Source organism: Falco peregrinus, chromosome 7, assembly GCF_023634155.1.
Source record: "Falco peregrinus isolate bFalPer1 chromosome 7, bFalPer1.pri, whole genome shotgun sequence".
In the NCBI taxonomy this organism is placed as follows: Eukaryota; Metazoa; Chordata; class Aves; order Falconiformes; family Falconidae; genus Falco; species Falco peregrinus.
This window is the reverse complement of record NC_073727.1, coordinates 11,325,661-11,345,619: the sequence shown is the minus strand read 5'-3', so window position 1 is coordinate 11,345,619 and position 19,959 is coordinate 11,325,661. Positions and strand designations below refer to the sequence as shown.

General features: G+C 41.2%; 1 protein-coding gene across 4 annotated transcripts in view; it reads right to left on the bottom strand.

Moving 5' to 3' along the window:
- The window catches only part of EGLN1 (egl-9 family hypoxia inducible factor 1), a 35,240-nt gene that overhangs the window by 2,738 nt on the left and 12,543 nt on the right, over positions 1-19,959 (bottom strand). For 2 of the 4 annotated variants that reach the window (XM_055811203.1, XM_055811204.1), the window contains exons 2-4: positions 5,834-5,953; positions 3,577-3,713; positions 2,071-2,138 (exon numbers count right to left, since the gene is read on the bottom strand). In XM_055811203.1, coding sequence (XP_055667178.1) covers positions 2,071-2,138; positions 3,577-3,713; positions 5,834-5,953 — 325 coding nt within the window. Of the gene's footprint in view, positions 1-4; positions 1,402-2,070; positions 2,139-3,576; positions 3,714-5,833; positions 5,954-19,959 lie in introns of those variants that run through there. The other 2 variants (XM_055811205.1, XM_055811206.1) reach the window with 2 other exon arrangements.

Below are 19,959 nucleotides of genomic sequence, written 5' to 3'. Positions count from 1 at the left end.
GCAGAAATACGAAAAGGAAGTCAGAATTATTTTTCAGTATTTATCAAAGTACAATCCACAGAATTGCTATGCTGCTTTTCAGATTAGTTCTAAGAGAGTACTTCAGAGATTGTCTAGTACGTATGATCTAGCAGTATAGATATTTTTGTATGCATGCTCTGTATCCTGTGCTGAGTAAGATTAACGAGCTGTGGTTACTGATCATCTGCAAAAACAGGCATGTATTTGGCTGCCCAAGTAGATGACCGCATGCTTCACATCACGCGTGCAGTTCTGAAGCTCATCATCTCAGCCTTTATAAAGGTAAGCTTTAAGAATGATCAACTGAGAATCTGAGAATATTGCCCATTATGCTGTATTGGAATATCCAGAATTTCTGGGTATTTACCTCTGTAACGAAACTCTAAGGGAGTTTTAAAATGCAACATTCCATTTGACTCACTGCTAAAAAGTAAACAAAGCCACCAACCAACCTCTTCTATCCTTTTTTCTAAAAATTTACCTACATAACCTCAGGTACCCTCGAATAAAAGTTTGACCATCAAAATATTAACAGATGTGGTACCTCATATTCAAGACAAATTCACACATACTCTGCATGGCTTTAGTTAGACTGACACTGAGCAAAAAATTAATAGTTTCCTATTTTATGACATTTTATTCTAAAATCTTACATTTTATTGTCAGTAGAAAATAAAGAGCATCTTGCACAGTTCTTGCTGCAGATACAGAGCAAGGAATAACGCAATTTTAAGTGCAAATGAAAATGAAATCACAACAGTACAATAATGAAAATAAGTAACAGGGCAAACTGATACTGAAATTTAAACAACCCCTCCAACTCAGCCTTCTTTCCTTCCTTAAGTACCTGCAGTTTAGGGGGACCCTGGAGAGGGAGGGGGGCTGGGGGGGGAGCAGCACACAAGCCCACCCACTCACTTCCCTGCACTCTGAGGGCAGCAGCTGCGCAGAGCCCAGCGGAACAGCTCTGGTCCGGCCAGGCTGGCTGCAGGGGCTGCGCAGTCCCACGCGTGGGACACGAATCCCGGCTTACAGACAGACACAGGCTTCCTGCGGGACCAGGCGGGTGTTATCCCGCATTCCCACTGCCGGCGAAGCCAGCAGCGGGACAGCCCGGGCGGACTGACGGACTGACTGTTTCTCTGCGAGCCCGGCCAGAGCCGCTGCTCTTACTGCTCCCGAAATGCATCAAGTCCCCGGCTGCACCAAGGGGGGCTGGACTGAACTGCAGCTCTGGCAGCCACTGGATAGCTCTGGGGCGAGTTACGAGCTTCAGACGATGAACAGCAAATGAATGGAAACCTCATTCGTAAATGACCGGCACACGTCTTCAGCATCATCGGTTTCAGAGCTCTGGACAAAACTGTGGACAAACTGGCCCTGTGGATGTGTGTGCTTAGTGGTATACCCGATTTTGGTTTATTTTTAAACTGCTGTAACAAACACAAAATCGTGATGGCAATTACAAGCATGACAGAAGTCCTAGGCTATTTCTCCTCATAATGCTAATTTGAACAGGAAAATTAGATCAACTTCCTCTTGAGGGAGAAGCCAGTAAAGGAAAACAGATGCTAGATATGTGGAATTGGAAATGGAGGAAGTAACTCCATTCTCCGATGCCAGATTTTAATTTTAGACTTCTGTTTTTCCAATATAGAGACTCTGATCAAGTTAAGTTGTATTCACTTGCTGAATCACTATATTTAATCAAAACTATTTCCAGGGCTCTCGGTTCTGCAGTGCCCCAGTCTCTGGTGCGTTTACCCTCCGACACCTATTAGGGAGACAAGACTAGGGAGAAGCTGCATCCCCCATATAAAAATACTGAGCAGCCTCAGGTCTCAGAGGAAGCGTCAGCAGGACAAGGCACTGACCTGGATTTCCCAAGTCACTGTCTAGCATCAAAATCAGTGGGTCACCTTCCCTATAAAACCTGACTCCGCTTTTCTCCCGCTTTTTGTGCACAGGGTGGGCCAAGGAAACGAGGCTGGATGGCTTAGCTATTTTTTCAGAAAAAAAAGAACACAGAAGATACTAACAAGAGATTACCTGTTAGATATTTTACTTTAGCTCGTGCTCTTTCATCTGCATCAAAATACCACACTGTTATTGCGTACCTAGGGAAACGGATGGAAAAAGAACTCCTGAACTACGAAGAAAACAAGACAGTGAGGCACTTGACATAAAACACAACCTAAACGAGGTGGTACTTCTGCAGTCTGACAGAAGAAAGATTTCATGAAGCACAAAGCAAGCACGTCTTTTTTTTTTCTTTCATTAGTAGGTATTGTCTGAACAGTCACTGAAAGAGTGACATTGATGCTGTAAGTTTACCCTTCTTTTTCCCCAATGAGCTGCTACTAGGGTTCTTGCCAAGAACCTGTAACGCTGTCTGCATCACCTTGCCCTGTGACCTCATCTTTTACTTTACTTAAGCCTACAACTGAGTCACGCTGCAAGAACCTCTTCATTTGGACGTTCGCCATAAGGGAAAGTTAACCACCCCTTCTTACACAGCTCCTCTGGTTTTCCACTGCCCGTAGAGGATTTACATATGAAAAGCCAGATACTAAGAGAAGACTTTAAGGAACTTCAGTAAATGGCATTTCGCTCCCTGACCCTGCTTGGAGCATAAAGGGGGAGGGGAGAGCGGTACAGCCTCTCGGAAAGGCTCCAAGAGGATGCGCCAATGGCAGTTTCAAGTTACTTCTTGCAAAAGTACTTGTGTTATCTCACAGCTCCAGTCAATGTTCAGTGCTCCTGCCATCCAAACCTGTTGCGACATGGGCAACAGGAAATCTGGATCCACAACTCAACCATTTACCTATTAACTCTGTGTGGAAACGCCACTCAAGATGTGGGGGCAATGAATACGAGTACCTTTAGCATCACCCACTGCCCTACACTGAGGGACAAAGGAGACACCAAATTCCCCCTGTGACTCAGACTGGGGGCAACTCCTCTACCACCCGAGAGAAAGAAAAGATTGGTCCATCATTGGTGGTTTCTGCCCCACAGACCTCTCCCAATTCCCAAACTAAATTGTGGTTTACCGCAAGTTTGAATACCACTATTTTCTAACACCTCCCTCCCAACAAGAGGGGAGGTAAAGGCTGCAGTACCTAGTCAATCTTCCAGTAACACAGGGAGGTGTCAGGACAAAGGGAAAGGAGGAGAGTGTAAAGTCATTACAGAGAAGTAATGAAGACAGCACCCCTTGGCTAAGGTGGGGTCTGCTTATGGCTCTCTGTGCTGCTACCCAGTTCTGCCAAGTACACTATCAGAAACTTCTGGCGTTTCCAGTCTCCCCTCCTGCCTACCCAAGAGGATGTCTTCTCCTAAATAAGGGATCAGACATTAGTACCGACCCAGAAGCACAGCGAAAGCCTAATGAATCAGCAGAAAAAAACAGTCTTGTCACAATGTAACTCAAAGTGTATGTGGAAAGACCTGGGATCAGGTCATAATTCACAGTTTCACTTATTTCTCATTAAGATTTGCTCATGTCTTGATAAAAAAAAGCATCATGCAATATATGGAGTCCATTAGTCCTACCTTGTAGCAAATGCTGGCTGTACTTCATGAGGGTTGCGGCGATCAGACCAGAAGAATAGCAGTCTATCGAATTTGGGTTCGATATCAGCGAATTGGGCTTTACCTTCTGGAAATATCCGAAGGATGCCTCCACTTACCTACAAATTAAGCATTTAAAACCAGTGCTTGAAAACAATGTCTCGGCAAATATAGCATTTGAAAATATTTCAGACACTTGGAACCAAAACAAAAGCCTTTATCAGATACTACAGAAATTATGAATCTACGGCTTTTCTGTTGATACATTTAACAAAGTGTTTCACACATTTTTCAATAAGTAATTTCTGACTGCTTCCAAATATTAAACCTCCATTCACATTTAAGTAAACAGCTGTGGGTTTAGATCGGTTGGTTTTTTAGCTGCATTACCTACTTGAAAAAACAGACAAGACCGACTGATGTTACACAGGTGGCTAAAAATACGCTAGCATAATAAAACATTGTATTTCACATCCAAGTTTCACCCTTCCCCATTAACGAGATTATTTTATTTAACAGCAGCACAGGTTTATCATGTTTCTGTAATGAAGATTAGGAAAGACTAGGAAGCTTCAAACTAAAGTTTGAATTTTTATTACTGTTGGTCAATGTAGATCTCTTCCAGGCTTTGAATATGCATGCCTAGAGAACAGCACAAGTAGGTGGGGTTAATTATTTTTAAGTCATATAACCTTCTTCCTAGTGATGGCATTGATGTAGTTAGATTCAACTATAGATAGCCACTGTAGGCCTTCATGGGAAAGTCGTAACTGTGCAAGTACTAACAAGGTAAGTTGATATAAATGACTGGGTTTTTTAATTGTGATCTAAATCAGCGAACGAGAAGCGGTAATTCAAATCAACTTGTTTTCCTAAAGAAAGTCTGAGCTTCTTTCTTTGCTAACCAATACACCTGGTAACATATTAATTTGTAATTTAAAATAGATTTTGCAGGAAATGCAATACCTTTGTTCATAAATCAAATATTCAGCTAGTAAATTTTTCAGCTATTGCAAAAATGCAATTTGCTTGACTTTGACACTCTGGTATGTATTCTTTTTTTTCCAGGAGAGAAACCATAAATAATCCAAAAATGCCCCAAAGGTACCTTTTAAGATGTTCTGCCCATCTAGCGCACTTATATACAAAGATGCTATCATGGCAAATAAGGCTAGTAATTTATTTTCTAATTGAAGGATCAAATCTGACATTTCAAAAAGCAAGTCAGAAACAGAGAGCTTGAACTGCATCAATTTCTGACTCAGCTTTCCAATCTACCAATTTTGAGTATGTTATCAGTTTCCTTGTCTCATCCAGCTCTCAGAAGAAACAGACAGCACTCAAGAAAAGAAAAGAAATGAAAAAAAAACCCAAGGAAAAAAGCCCTCAAGCTACAACTTGCGTTATCTGTATCTGGTGCACTCAATTCACACGCAACTTCCCAACTACAACAGAAGTATCAGTAGTTTTATCTTTTCTTTTTCATATACAATGAGAATAAACTTCTCCATAGCTAGCTGCACAGCAATCAAGAAATAAACAAAGCTATCTTTGCATTACTCTCTCATGCTTTCAATACAGCCAGTTAGCTAGGTCCATTCTTTAAATCTAGCTAATGCCACTGAACCGTTAGAAAAATCCTTATTTAAAAGTTACTTTATCATAGTCACTACATCTATGGAGAATTTCACGTCACTGGTAGTAAATTCTTAGACCACTTGAACTGTGTTATAAATCCTTAACTATTTTACACCCTGTATCTACAATGATACAGAGACTTGTGCTGCCTTGAACTATACTGATACAGCAGTAACTGTAACACTTGGCTTATTTGAAACTGCTCCCAAGCTACAGCATCTTTCTCTTTAGAAGCAACTTAAGTAATCTAGTTGCACAAACAGTAAACTCAAGATTCAACATGAATAAAAGGAGAAATAAACTAAAAGCAGCTATCTTTCAGATAATCTTTATTTACTCTTTGTGTATGTATATGGGTGTTCACCATACAAATAATGTACGCAAAGTTGACTAATTAGGTATTTATGAAGCTTTGGACAATAGCAGATACTTGTAAGAAACGTACACAAAAAACATGCAACTTTCCTTCAACCTCACAGTTAACGTAATGTAAGAATGCAACTAAGGCACAGAAATAAGGACACAAAGACCTGTAGCAAAGGTGCACTAGGAAGTACAGGTTTTAAAAAAAAAAGTTATATAGGAAGAAATTATTGCATACCTTGGCATCCCAGTCTTTATTAAGATAATATATACACGTAACACATCTTCCGTCTCCATTTGGGTTATCAACATGGCGCACATATCCTGTTCCATTGCCTGGATAACAAGCCACCATAGCCTAGAGTCAAAGAATCAAACACGATAATTAATTTTATCTCTGTGTGTGGGAAGAAGTCTATGGTTTATCTGTATTAATTGCTAAGTAATTCATATATAAGCAACAGGAAAATTAAGATAGAAATAAGGGGAAAATAATTTTATCTGTGTTTCCTTTATAGTTAAAAAGTGGTTTTGATCCCAGAAAAAGTGGTTTAGATCCCAGATGTCTACAACAAAAGCATAAGACACACCGACAGGAACACTGTTAATTAAAGTATGGAAGGTGGGGCTGCTCCCATGTTGTGACTAATCATTCAGATTTCCCTCCCTTGAATGAAACACATGAGAAGAAAAATGTCTTGTGCATAATTAAGTAGCACGCGCTTCTCCTTATGGTAAGAATACTTGTTTTCCAGACTCAAGTTCACAGACAGCTATCTTTTGTTTCAAAAATCTTTATTTCCATATATAGTCTACTAAAGGAAGCCGCAATTCTTTGGTAGCTCGTTCTAGGCAGAAATCAGAACACAGTATTTGCCAGAAGTTGCATTAACGACCAAAAGGTCATTAAAAAAAACCCTAAAAGTTAAGCCAAACTTCATTCACATGAGATGGAAACAACTACACTGTATGGAAAGTACTCAAAGCTACAAAATTCAAATATACTTATATTTTTGAGATTAGGCACTTCAGCTTCTCAGTGCCTGTACTGTAATCATAGCGTAGTCATCCTTATAGGTCTCACATTATGTAAACATACTACATGTATCAAGTAATGTGACCTAATATTTGGCAGAGTCATTACTTACGAGTTTTGCTGCAGGAAGAAAAACCCACAAAAATCAAAACAGTGAGTTAGAGACCAAATAATGTAATAAGGGTTCTGTAATTTCCTTTCTTAGGGAGAAAAAAGGAACAAAACAAAAGCGAAGCTGGGCTGAAGAGGAAGATATTTGGTTTCCACTGAAAGCCAACCCTCTTGAAAAAAGTCCCACGTACACCCCATCCAAGCTCTCATGGAGCATAAACAGTGCTGAAAGGAGATCCAGGTCCAGCCCTGCAACAGCATTCCTAATAACAGGGAAGTTTTAATTTAGGGGGTTTTGCTGAGAAGTATCATGTAAATTAAACCCTGACATTAATTGTTGTTCAACATCTGTGTGAAACAGCTGCTAAAGCTCATTCAGAATGAAGAAAACATTGAGACCTGGTAACTAGAGCCATGTCACTTCTCGCTGACATCACAAGGAGGTAGTCTCAGATATGAAAAAGTCTTCGGGCATATAAATGACCTAAGTATCTTTCACTCAGCTAAAACACTTAGTGTTAAAAGTTTAGGACAGTTCCCAGGTCTCTCTGGCCAACACAGGTTTTTTTTCAAGGGCATGCTTGGTTGCCGTCTGTTCGTCAAAAAGATAGTATTGTGATTAGAGAAGCATAAATCTGCAACCTATTGCTATAGTTTCCTTTATAAGGTACTGAAATGGGTGCCTGTTCTCTTTGCTGAAGGGAAATCAAGAAAGCAATCTTTAGCATCAACACTGCTGAAGAAAAAGAGGACCAGTCACACTTTTTGGAAAGCCTGGGGAAACACCAGCTGCCATCAACTTCATATAAAGAGCAGCCATATTCAAGGTCAAAAGCATTTCATACAATCACTTGAGTCTAAAATACTGTCAAAGTTTAAAAAAAGCCCTTGTTTTTGACTTCACAGTCTGCTATCAACGGCAAGAGATGAAAAACAGTTTTGCTGCGGTAACTTACCTAATACGTATTTGTTATAACAGTATGAATGACTCAGCCTTTAGCGGCAAATTGGAAAGCAAACAAATTTGCAGATCAGCTCGTGTAGCATAATGTATGTTGCTTTTGCCAGTTAGTGTGCCAATTCTCCCTCCCCAGCGGAACTACGATAAGGAAAGTCACAAAACAATTTATGGGCCATGTGAAATACATGGCTTTGTGAAACAATATGAAGTGACTTTGTGTCCAACTGTCAGATACTGTAAGACCACCCACCCATTCAGAAAGGGAAAAAAAGTGACCCAGGTAAATAATGAAAGCCCATACTTTTCTTGTTTTAAAGTTTTACAGTGTAAATAAGCAAGCAAATAGGAGTGTGCCAAGCAGAGAGAAAATTCTAGGGTTGCAGGTTGTTTGGTTTTTTTAAAACACTGTTCACAGCAGTCAAGAGAGCCAGGCATTTGAGACCAGAACATCCAAGATTCCTTAACATTTTAGATTATGAACAATAAAGTTGTTGGCTCTCAAAAACCAAAGAGCTACCTGTCGCATCAGTCTTCCCATAAAAGTAATTGATGAATTCAACTCAAGGCATTACATAGTTATTATTACAAAAACAAAATTACTTGTATTTTCTTGACAGACAAGGAGGTCTCCCCTTTTGTGCTTCTTAGGCATTACAATTTTTAAGCGTTCAGTAATCTTAATTTCTGCAAAGAATGTATTTAAGTCACACACTGGATTTGTTCACCCACTGGATTCCTTCGCAAACACTTTTACTATTAACCTCCTTCAACTCCAGAGCACTCTCTTTTAGCCTGAGCACTCATGCCTAGCACATGAGCGCTGTCCTGAGATACCCTCTGGAATTTATGAGTAACCGAGAAAGCATGAAAGCGCCCTCCCCACTCCGCAATCCGCCCACCTGCATCTATCAAACCCATGTACTCACAGGCTTAGGAAGCTGCTGATCACTCATCCACATACAGATGTTCTACCTGCAAATGTTTAACTCTGGAAAATTTACTTTAGGCCATCAGCCCAAACGAGCAACTTTAAGTTGTTAACGGAAGAACTAACTGCAACCACAGATCTTTTGCTAAGCATCGGCACCCTTAGCATGTCAGCTAATTAATTAACTTTCTAACTTAACAATTAAATGCACGCAGGTGATATCAGAGGGAATAACCCACAGTCCATATGGTTTTGTTCACTATGTAAAGAGGCATCAGCTAAGACGCTCAGCCCTGGGAGGCACCAGCACATCAGTGCAGCCGAAAACGTGATTTCATTTGGGAGTAGCCTCGACCTCCTTTCAGAGAAGTATGACAGCCTCGCCCATACATAAAGAAGGAAGAAGACTTGCAGGTAAACAGACTGAAGCTTCTCCTTCCATCCTCTCCATCCCTCTCACAGCTGGACACCTGCAAGTTTAGGTACTGCTCCTTAAAAAAGAAAAAAAAAAGAAAAAAAAAAGGAAGGAATAATAGCAAACTCTTAGGAAAGAGGGGAAAATAAAAGTTACATGAAAATGTCCAATTCGTTAAGTGGGGGGGAAGCCCCAAACCACAAACATAAAACTGAAAGAGGACATGTGTTGTCATATTAATTTATTAATATAAAAGAACTTTATTGTTTAGCTCAAAGAAAGCTGCATCAGTCAAGGAGATGTCACTTTTGCTGTTTGCTGAAGGAACTGCAAATCTCTGTGAGCAAAACAAAATGTCTAAATGCAAGACCAATGACTTCCTACCAAAATTTATCAGATGCTCTCACAAAGACTTCATTGAAAATCCTTGGCGTGGGTCATCTGACAGATTATTCAAAGAAGGGAAAAAGCCACACCCCAAAGAAAAGAAGAGGGGAAAAAAATGTGACCCATCGCTGTTTGGTCCATCTGTGATGTATATATAGCTCAAGAATTTGTTCATCCCTAACAAACGACAGTCCTGAGGAAACACATTTCAGTTTAAGCACATCAGCCTAAGATTTTTCACCAGGTGTACACAAAGTAACAATCAAATGGGAAGAAAAAAAGACTTGTATTGATACTACTTTGTGTGAGCAGCATCAAGATTACTGACTTAAACATGCAAATGTGGTACGGCTTGTCCTGGATTCCTAACTCTTCTGTCTCTGCTTGTGAAGAATTTGCAGAAACTTACAACAGAAAGAAAATATCAACAGGGGGAAACTCCTGTCAGCCTTACCCAAAACAGAGGAAGCTGGAAGGGGCAAAACAAACTCTTTGGGACTGGGCTAATCCCAGTATTTCCATACTAACTTCCATCTCAGTAAAACTTTATGCTGATACCCCCATGATCTAGTAAGCAAGGCCAGAGAACCAAGCTTTCACATGAGTCGACGCTGAAACTAGCGAAGCTGGAGAGAAACATCACCTCCTAAAAAGATTCCCTGATAAAAAAAAATCCATGCCTTGCAATCATCGTGAACTGGAGAACCTGCAAGAGGAAAGCAAACTACTACTTAATGGGCTTAAAAATTAAACAACGCAGTAGTTGAGGTGTCCCCAGGAGAGAACAGGAATCTGCAAATTTTAGTTAGAAGCTAACCTAAAGACGAGACTGACACATTGAAGCAGCTTTGAATCATTTCTCTCTAGCCCCTCTCCCCTACTACTATATGACCACTACAGCCATTCAATTTGCCTATCAGCCAAGGAGTTAGGAGCTATCATTTTCTGCTGCGTTTTTCTCTGCAGATATAGTAAAACACTTAGCTGCAGATTAAAAGAAAAAAACAAACAACCCCCAAAACCTCATCTACTTCAAATACCAGCTATGTGGGTCATCTTCTGGCAAGCGCAGGGTAAGCTGCTCTTCTAGGAATACACAACAGAGGGCAGGGAAGACGAGCGTGCGTCACCCCTCTCCTGTGGCTGCTGGCAGAGCGGAGCAGCAGCAGCTCCTCTAACAGGGAAGCAGGCTTGGCAAAGCCGCCAGCTCTTGAGCTGCCAGAGGGAAGGCAAACCAAACTGAGGACAGAGATGAAAAATGCACTCAAGATAGGAAAGCAAAGGGGAAAAACTGAGAGTTGACATAGCTGCTTATGCTATAAATAGCATCAGCACGCGGCTCCGTACATGGGTTACATCTTCGTGGGCTTCCAGGGAGTTCAGAAACTAACGGTAATGTGACCTCCCTCACCCCTTCCCAGGGCTTTCAATGACATGGCCAGTACAAGATTTCTACCTGCTTCGATAGAACCGCATTCCATAAGCACAGAAAATCAAGCACCATACCATGCCATCGGAAGTTCGACACAACAGATTAATACTTTTACTACATTGCTTATTTCTAACTTGCCCATCAGGTGCTGACTTCTCAGACTGAAGTTCAGAGAAACCTTTGCCAACCTAGCAGTTCAGTGGCAGGCTCTTCCAACTTCTCTTCAAATTAATACACTGCTTGACTCTTGTTTTCAGTTTTACATGACATTTACCTGCTTACAACCTTCACTTCACACATTCTAACAAACTGACACAAATCAGAAGGCGGAAACTTTCTTTCACGCTGGTTCAGTGGCCATGTCCAGCCCAGCACTGGAGTTTGGATCCAAAGAGCCTGAACGTAACCAGGGTGCCACCAGCAAACAAGCGCTGGCATTTTTCACTGGAGCTACACCAAGTTTGGTACTCCCCCTTCACCATTCAATTCTAATTGCACTCGACAGCAAGATCACAAGAAGCTGATTTCACCGTATCATTCCTTTCGTTCATGCATGCACACAGGCTCTAAGAAATGTTCATGAGCTCTTGGATCGCTGAAGAAACGTGTAAGTTTGGATATTTCATCAATTCTTTTAAATGGCAGAGGAAAAAACCCAGAACTGCAGTTGCCCAAGCCTGATATTCAGGAAATGACTGTGAACCTGCGATGTGCTCACACTTTGATGAGTACATCTAATAAACAGCAACCTTAGATAGGATAGAGAACATAAGACAGAGAAGCTCCCTCGAAACGATCAAGCAAGAGGCATTAACATGGGGGGGGATGGTGGAGATTCTCGCCGTGGGCTGGGGACAGAACCCTACATGGAGGCTTTGACCGAGCCCTGAGGAAAGCAGCTTAGGGCACCACAGAAATGCATCTCAAAAGGTGAGCCACCGAGCAACTGAAACCAGTTGCAGGCAGACATAACAGGAAGACCTAAAATACACTTCCTAACTCCCAGCTGAAGTCCTGCAGCCCCCACCACTACTAAACTGAGATAACGACATTTAAACATTAACAAGGCTCTCTCTGCTCTCCTGGACCTCACTTGGGAAGTCTCAAATCTCCAAAGGCAAAGAGAAGAGACTGCCAAGTCAGCTTACAAGCTTCAAGGGGAAAAAATAAAGACTGTATCTTCTTTAATATTTAACACAGTGGCATTTTCCAGGCTGCTAGCCAAGCTAGGTAGGGCATGCCTATTCTCAAAATTGTGCCAGTTTAACCAAAAGGTGCTGGTTTAAAACTGAATCAGTGAAACTAGCGCAGGTACCCTTGCAGTCATTTAATCCTATGAATGCCTAGCTTCCACTAACTTAATCTAACTGCTTATTAGGAAAATAAAACTGGGCTCAAATCTAAAAAGTCTGCAGAAAATTGTGCACTGGCTTAAACAGGATATTAGAAAGAAAAAACAAACAAACAAACAGCACATCCAAGCCATGCTAGTGCTTCAAAGCACTAATAGCTCCCCAAAGGTTCAACATGACACATTCTGATAGTTTTGATCTCAAAGTCTACTACAAACTTAAAAAAAAGGCAACAACCTAGAACAAACAAACAAACAAAATCCCCCTGATATACCTAATAGAGGCTTCCCAAAGACAGTAGCTAGATGAAAAGCTCTGCCACCAAGGGCAGAAAGTTCTCTCTCAAAAGCCTAGGAACAAACACAACACTTGACTTGGTAGCTGACAAAGTTTTAAAGCATATTTTGATTCGTGTCAGCCTAAATCTGTCTACATTATGATTAAATAAGTTGACCAGTACACTTCAGATTCAAACAACTGTTGAATAATATAAAATGTGTTTGCAGAACTGGCTGGCCTCCATGGATAACTCCCCATTCCCTCCAAGACAAGCAGACCGGTGACTCACTGGTTTGGCGCTGTACAAAAATTTGACTTACAAAAAGTAAGTCAATCAACACAAATTTTAAGAGTCTATTTTTAATTTAATGTCATAAATGCTTTGAAATTAATAATACCATTTAGCAAGTAAGTACCTTGAAACTATTTCCCCCACAAGATGGGGCAGAACATTCTGCTCTCGCATTAGACTAGTCAACTTACTAGTTTCATCACTAACCAACCATTCAGAAAGGCCACAGAGAAGCAACATCTTTAAAAACTAAGAATAATACAACACTAAAACCAACTTACAGTGGCTTGCTAAAATAGTAAGAAGCTAAAGCTCATTCAGCTACATCACTTAAAATATATTCTGACAGCAGTTTGTGCACACCAGATTTCCAGAGCCAGCCACATGACATCAGGCACACTGACGGATGACACATGAAAAAGCGTGGTTACCTATTTTAAGATCATTACACACGATCACTGAATTTGTTTAGCTGCGTGAGATCTACTGGATAAACTGAACTTACATTACCTTAAAAAATAAAGCATGCACATTAGCTCAAACTTCAAAGCTGGAGACTTTTTATACTTCTTAATACCACAAGAGACTGGGGAGGAAGAAACCCTAAGGATTAAAGATGGGCAAGGGGTAGTTGTTTTTTGTTTTTAAACAAAACCTTACTGTAATACCTGTGAAAGTGAATGGCTAAAAGATTTGCCATTTAAAGAATATCACTCATCACCACTACCATTCTCCCGCAAAACTACAGATACTGAGAAGCCTCGAACTTCTTCCCTATAGAAGACAAGAAACTGTATATGACGGTTTTGCTAAATACTAGATTATGTGTATATATATATATATATAAAGTTATTTCATTACTTATTTAACACTGTAATGTTGTTTCTGCATTAAGGAGCAAAATAACCATAAAGTGACATTTAACTTGCAGGAAAGATATCTTTATATAAATCTGAATGTTGTGCAACGACACAGTAATAGGACTGCCTGTTTAGCACTACGGTTAGCCAGGTACTTGTGTACTCTAAGTATCTTAAGCTTACTGCCATCTACATGAACATTTACTGAAGTCAAAGTCAAGGTCTCAGCTAGCACCTCTAGATTTTAACCAGTTTACTGTTTACAGATCTACTGCCATAAACAGTATGTTGAGGAAAATTATTTTTAAAGTAGTTTCTAATGGTATTTGCAAAGGGACATACACAATTCAGCCTGCCCACAGCTTTCCAAACTTGACAACGTACGCTATAGCATTCACTCCTCCTATTAAGAGTCCAGACAATTCTTTGGAATTATTTATAAATTAAAAACCCAAGTAACTATGCACTGAAATGCTAATAGACAAAGTGCTGCTTTAATTTATATTAACACTGCACCAAAGTCTGACTAAGGTTTAAAGCTAAATAGCAAGGAACAGCCTGTAACATGCTTTCAACTCACCTACCATTTAAATCCAAGAAATGCTGACTCTGCCCATACTGGTTTTTATGGGTTTTCACACATAAAACTTCCTTACAATCCCACCATCACACCGTAATAGGGCCTCTCTCCCAGCTAGTATAAATAACACTTAGGGTTTTTTGGTTTTAACCAGATCACCCAGTGTATCCAGTTCAAATGTACGTAGGCATTATACAAATCTACTGGTGTTCCAGCTGTGTCAGGCTACCACCAGTGCCGGGGGAAAGCCTTGAGGAACAGCTGTGGCCATGCAGAGCTAAAGGCTGACCATAAACACTGGGAACAGACTGCTGACACCAGCACGCAAGTCAGAAAAGTGACTGGAAAACCCACCCCTTCCACGTATGTCCCAGCATTTCAGGTTAGGGAGCGGAGGCATTCTGCTGCAATGAGGAGGCTGTGCCAGCTTGGTGACACTCCTGGAGGAGGGTGGCTCAGGAATGCCGTCTATTTACTCCAAGAGTATGTGGCCACATGAGCACAAGAAAGATCTGAATGTACCCAACGCCGACTCCAGGCAGTGAGAAACACCTGAGGAAACTGCCCACCCTCTCCTAGCTGATACAAAAGCCCCATCTCCTCCTCAAACACCAATTCATCGGGCTCCACAGCCTGAGAGCAACAAGATCATCGTTAGGTTAGGACCACTTGCAGAGAACAGAGAGCTCCCCGGTGCTGCTCCTACAGGCTTTTTCCCACACTCTTCATCAGTCACAGCCACTTACGCCCCAAGAGACCAGCATGATTGGAAATACCCACCACCACCCTCATGCCTTGGGAAAAATAAGATGTGCCGCATTACCAACTACCAATTGATTAAAAGGAACTCACCTGGTTTGTTCCAAGTCTATTTATACTTGGCATTAGGAAACTGCTACGAAAACAACCCATCCAGGCAAAAAAGTTACCTACCGCCTTGCCACCATTTCAATAACAAAGATAGTATTTTATATATTCCATCAAATCATTCACCCTTCCTAAAAGGCAAGTAGGTTTCTCTACAGATTGGCCCTTTTCTGTGAATAATTAAACCTGTTCATGCTGTGTGTCAAGGTCCTTGTCAATCAACATTGTTGACTGACTGTAACTTGACAAGTATCAGTGTTAGAAGCAGGATGCTAACCTCAAATTCCGCATCCCCCAGTCTAAAAATCAAAAGGTAGTAGAAGCCAAACTCCACACAAAGTGATGGTGTAAGCAGAAATGCCGTGACAGTACAAAACATGACAGAAAGAAAGCCTTTCTGAATCAACTTATCACTGAGATTTTTCCCCTTTCCAAGTATTCAGAAGAGCACAGAACCAGGAAATCTCTCCCCAGCTGCTCACACAGAAAAGTCAGAAATCCTAACACCGGCTCAGTTAGCATGCTGCCAGTACTTACATACTCTTAAACATGCTGCATTTAGTAAAAAAAGGAAGCACACCCCACGCAGAAATGACGGATTTCAAGACAGGACACGTATACCTCATTCTCTCATGTTTCTGCAGAAAGGTTTTCCTGTATGTCCCTAAAAGTCCAATCAGCAGGAACTTTTCCGGAGAACTGAAGGACAGTTAGGGTTTTACAATCCACTGTACTCACTGGGGAGAGATTGCAGGGATTAGCAATAGTCACCTAGATCAGAGGTGTCAGGTTAGACCATGAGGACTGTTCCGTAAGACATGTTTATGCAACCTGCACACGAGATCTGCAAAGCGTAACAGCAGTGGAAAGTACAGACGGACAGATGATGGAGAGCAAAATGAAAGGAAGATGAAGGAAGAGAAGCAGACACCAGAAGGAACAGCAGCACTGACATAAGTCTGCATTAGTGGAAGGGGGAAAATAATGCTGAGCACCATGAGAACGAAGGAACAAATGGAACAACAAGCAATTCTGCAAAATGCTAGATTCCAGAATCCTGTACAAGAAATCAACTCCCCCTTCAAGTCAGCAGGCAATCACTGCAGATTTCAGGGTTGGCAGAAGCGTATTGTTCAGCCACAGACCGTATTTTAAAATGAAATTTCTACATCATTACTGAAAGTAAACAACAGAGCTTTGAAAACATGGATCTAGTATTGTACACTAACAGTGGGTAATAGTTTCTGAAGAGGAAACTGCATTTCAGGAAACTTTCCGTGGGCAGCCAGCTGATTTACTAACTTCTATTACATGTAGTAGATGACCCTAAAGATACTACAGATCCCAGAACTCTTTATGTCTTAAGTCTGTATGTTGTCTTCACTTGATCCGAGATGTGCAACCAAAGAAGAGGAAAACCAATTCTGATGCTGGAGAAAGGCTGCAGAGAAGAACAGGGAGGAAGAAGAGGAGTGGGTAAGCACCCGTGGATGGCAGAGGCGCCTGCCAACCATACACTGTGGTAACGAAGGGAGCAGGTTCCACAGCGCAGGTTTTAATTAAGACTGCCCTGCTACTAACCCCATGAAATCAAGCTGCAAGCACTAATGACCGAGATACCTCATCAGGCCTCAGCTGCAATTGCTTTTCTGTGGCCTCCAGTCCCTTAACCAACCGCACTACAAAACCCCTCTGACACTGGAGGTTGCTCTCAGCGCACAGAATCGCAACCGAAAACAAGAAAAATGCCACCGCTTCACACACAGCACGGTAGCGTGTGCTCACATCCACCCGCTGCGTGCAGAAGGTTGCTCGCATAATATGTCTCCCAGAAAAAATGTTCACATAGAGTGGCCTTGCAAAAAGCTAACTACCTCTGGGTTGTCTGTATCTGATAGCAGCTCTGCTCTCAAGCGTATCAACTGGTCCCCCAGCTTGGCACACACAGAAACCCTGAAGCGCCAGTAGTAAAAAGACTGTAATATATTTTATTCCCAGGGTCAACATAAGCAATCCTATGCAACTACCAGCAAGACAACTGAAAGTTACTCCAGAAAACAAAATTTATTTCTTCTGTAAACCCTTAATTAGGGGTTCCCAAGCCAACATAACCCTTCCTGGCAAATGAAGGGCAGATAATAAAATAAAGTATAAGAGATTTCTCAAAGGGAGAAAACAAAGGGACTCCACCTTCACACCACTGGGAAATTCTGTTCCCCACAGAGCCCCTGAAAAATTCTATTGCTCCCTCTAGAAAGACGTACCCAAACAGGGGGGGTAGGGGGGAAATTTGGAATTTTCCCTCATTCAAAGGCGATTTTTCTCTACGGATACTATGGGGCTATTACTAGTTGAACTGCAGAAGCTGAAGCCTCAGTGGTGAGGAAGGATCATTTGTTACTAGCTTTGTCTTTTAATAGGTATGTACCTTCGAAGTAGCAGGGTGTGAGCGTAGAAAGAGCAAAAGGCACAGTAAAAAGTGAAAGTCAAACACACCTCTGCAACATTCCTGTTGCTACATGCGAAGCCTAAACTCAAAGCTAGTCGATGGTGTCTTCACCTACATTTCCTGTGCTGCACAGGAGTATTACTTTCCATGTTTACAAGGCTCTTTATAAAGTTATAGGACTAAATAGGTAAAAATAATGTATGTTTATCTTATTACCTATATAGCTTACAATATAATTTTGGCATAGCCTTTGGCTCATGAGAGAGACCACTCCCGTTTTCTATTTCCACTAAGGAAAATGACAAAGTCAGGACTCCAGTCTAGGAACTCCTGTGTTGTTCCTGAGTCTGTGCCAGGTGTTAGGAGGCCTTGGGGAGCAACTACCTGTCATTTTCTCCAATCTATAACGGAGGTTTAATAAAAATTTAGTCAAGACATTAATTTTAATGCAAAAGTTAGAAAGTTTGAAGTATAAAGCATTTTAAGCATGAATCTTACTTCCAAGGCATTCCAGAGTACTGGAACAGGCAAAGCAAAAAGCAATAAAATAGTAAACTGCAGTAAGAATTTCACTACGGACAACTTAACTCCTTTCAATGAAAAATTAGGAGTTACCAGCAGGATCCCCACAGGACCTGTACTTTTCATACGTGACCTGGGAAAAGGGGGCGAGCAGCAGAGTGACAGTGTTTACATGCAATACTGAAATATGTTGCGTAATCCATCCTGGCCCTGACTGCAGAAAGGTGCACAGAAAGGTAAAATGATACCAAGTGCCTGTATAACAAAACGGCAGGTGAAATTCAGGAAAGAGTAAGTGCAAAGGAATACCTGCTCAAAAAAAAAAAAAAAAAAAATATGTCCTTATACACGGTGATGGCTTCTAAACTGGACAGCATCACTTCAGAAAAAGCTGTAGTAAATACAGGTTGTTCTCAGCACTGCAGCAGAGGCAACTGAAGTGTCATAAATCACTAGGCAGGGAAAGGTAACAGAGTACATCACTATGCCAGCATACAAATTCATGATATACATTAAATACTGTGCTTCTGGCTGCCTTAGCTTAAAGTGGGGTTAGCAGAAACAGAAGGGTTAGCAGAAACAGAAAAGCTGCAGAGAAGGGCAGCAGGAATGACCAGGGGTGTGGAACAGCACTGATCTGCAGAAATACTAAAAAGACTGTAATTCTTCAGTTCAGGAAGGAAAGAGGGCCAGCTGAAAAATGTATGGAAGCAAATGCCAGACTTTTAAAACCATGGAAAGTAAAACTACTGGGAAATGAGTTTTCACAATACAGAGTCTAGGAGACACTGAAATCACCAGGCAGTAGGTCTTAAACAAAGGAAAGTTCCTCTTCCATCTAATCAAACTGCAGGATTCGCTGTTACAGGATGTTGCAGAGGCCAAAAGTACAAATGGCTTCTAAAACAGGATTACATAAATGAATGCAGTGGTCCACATACAACTGCTAGCTCAGAGAGTTCCTGAACTGCCGGAAGGTGGATGGTATATAGGAACATCAGTTTATGTACATTTTGAAGCTTCATACAGACACCAATTATCGATTAGTTACAATAAATACTTAATGGTATAAACACAGATGACAAATACTTGTATGAAATGGAGACATCCAATAAGGAAGAACTCTCACCTACCAAAATGAGAAGGCAGAAGTTTTAATTACTTTTTTTTTTTTTCCCTGTAAGACTGGATACACTTCAAAAATACATAGCTGTAGCCTACAATTCAGGGATGGTCTAGCATCTAGTTCATACAGAAGGCCACTTCAGATGAGCACAACTCCATCTGGCTTCAATTTGCAACTAGATATAGGGCATGGATGGTCAACCTGGCATCTTCCAGGAGGCATGCGGCTCTTTATCTCTCAAAAGCAGTCATGCAGAGGATAGCCCATCAACAGGGTGCCTGCAACTGCCGAATACACGGCAGAGAGCAGCAACTGAGGCAAGCCTAGTCCTCTGCACCCCTGGAACCCGAGGACTCCAAGGGAGTACAGGCAAGAGGAAAGCGAGCAGCAGCACCAAGTACATGTGGAGAATGTAGATGAAAGAAAAACAGCTAGAAGTTAAATGGGGAGTAGGGATTGTAACTGAAGAGCTGCAGGCTTTTGATTTATACCACAGCCTGGCAAAAGATATGAACCTGACTATTACCTGTTCAAAGGTTCCCTCCTCACACTTCTCTGGAACTGTTTTTAATGTTAGAGTGGGTGGCATTTTTTTAAAAGTAAAATATATCTACAACATACTGAAAATAATCTTGTCCAGATGTTTGTTAAAAAATTGCTACATAAAGTAAAAATATGGGAAATATTAAAGTAAAGCACTTTTTGGTAGTTTGTAGCTTTGAAACAGCATATTTCACTTTTCTGTCCATCTAGCAAAGAAAGGATAG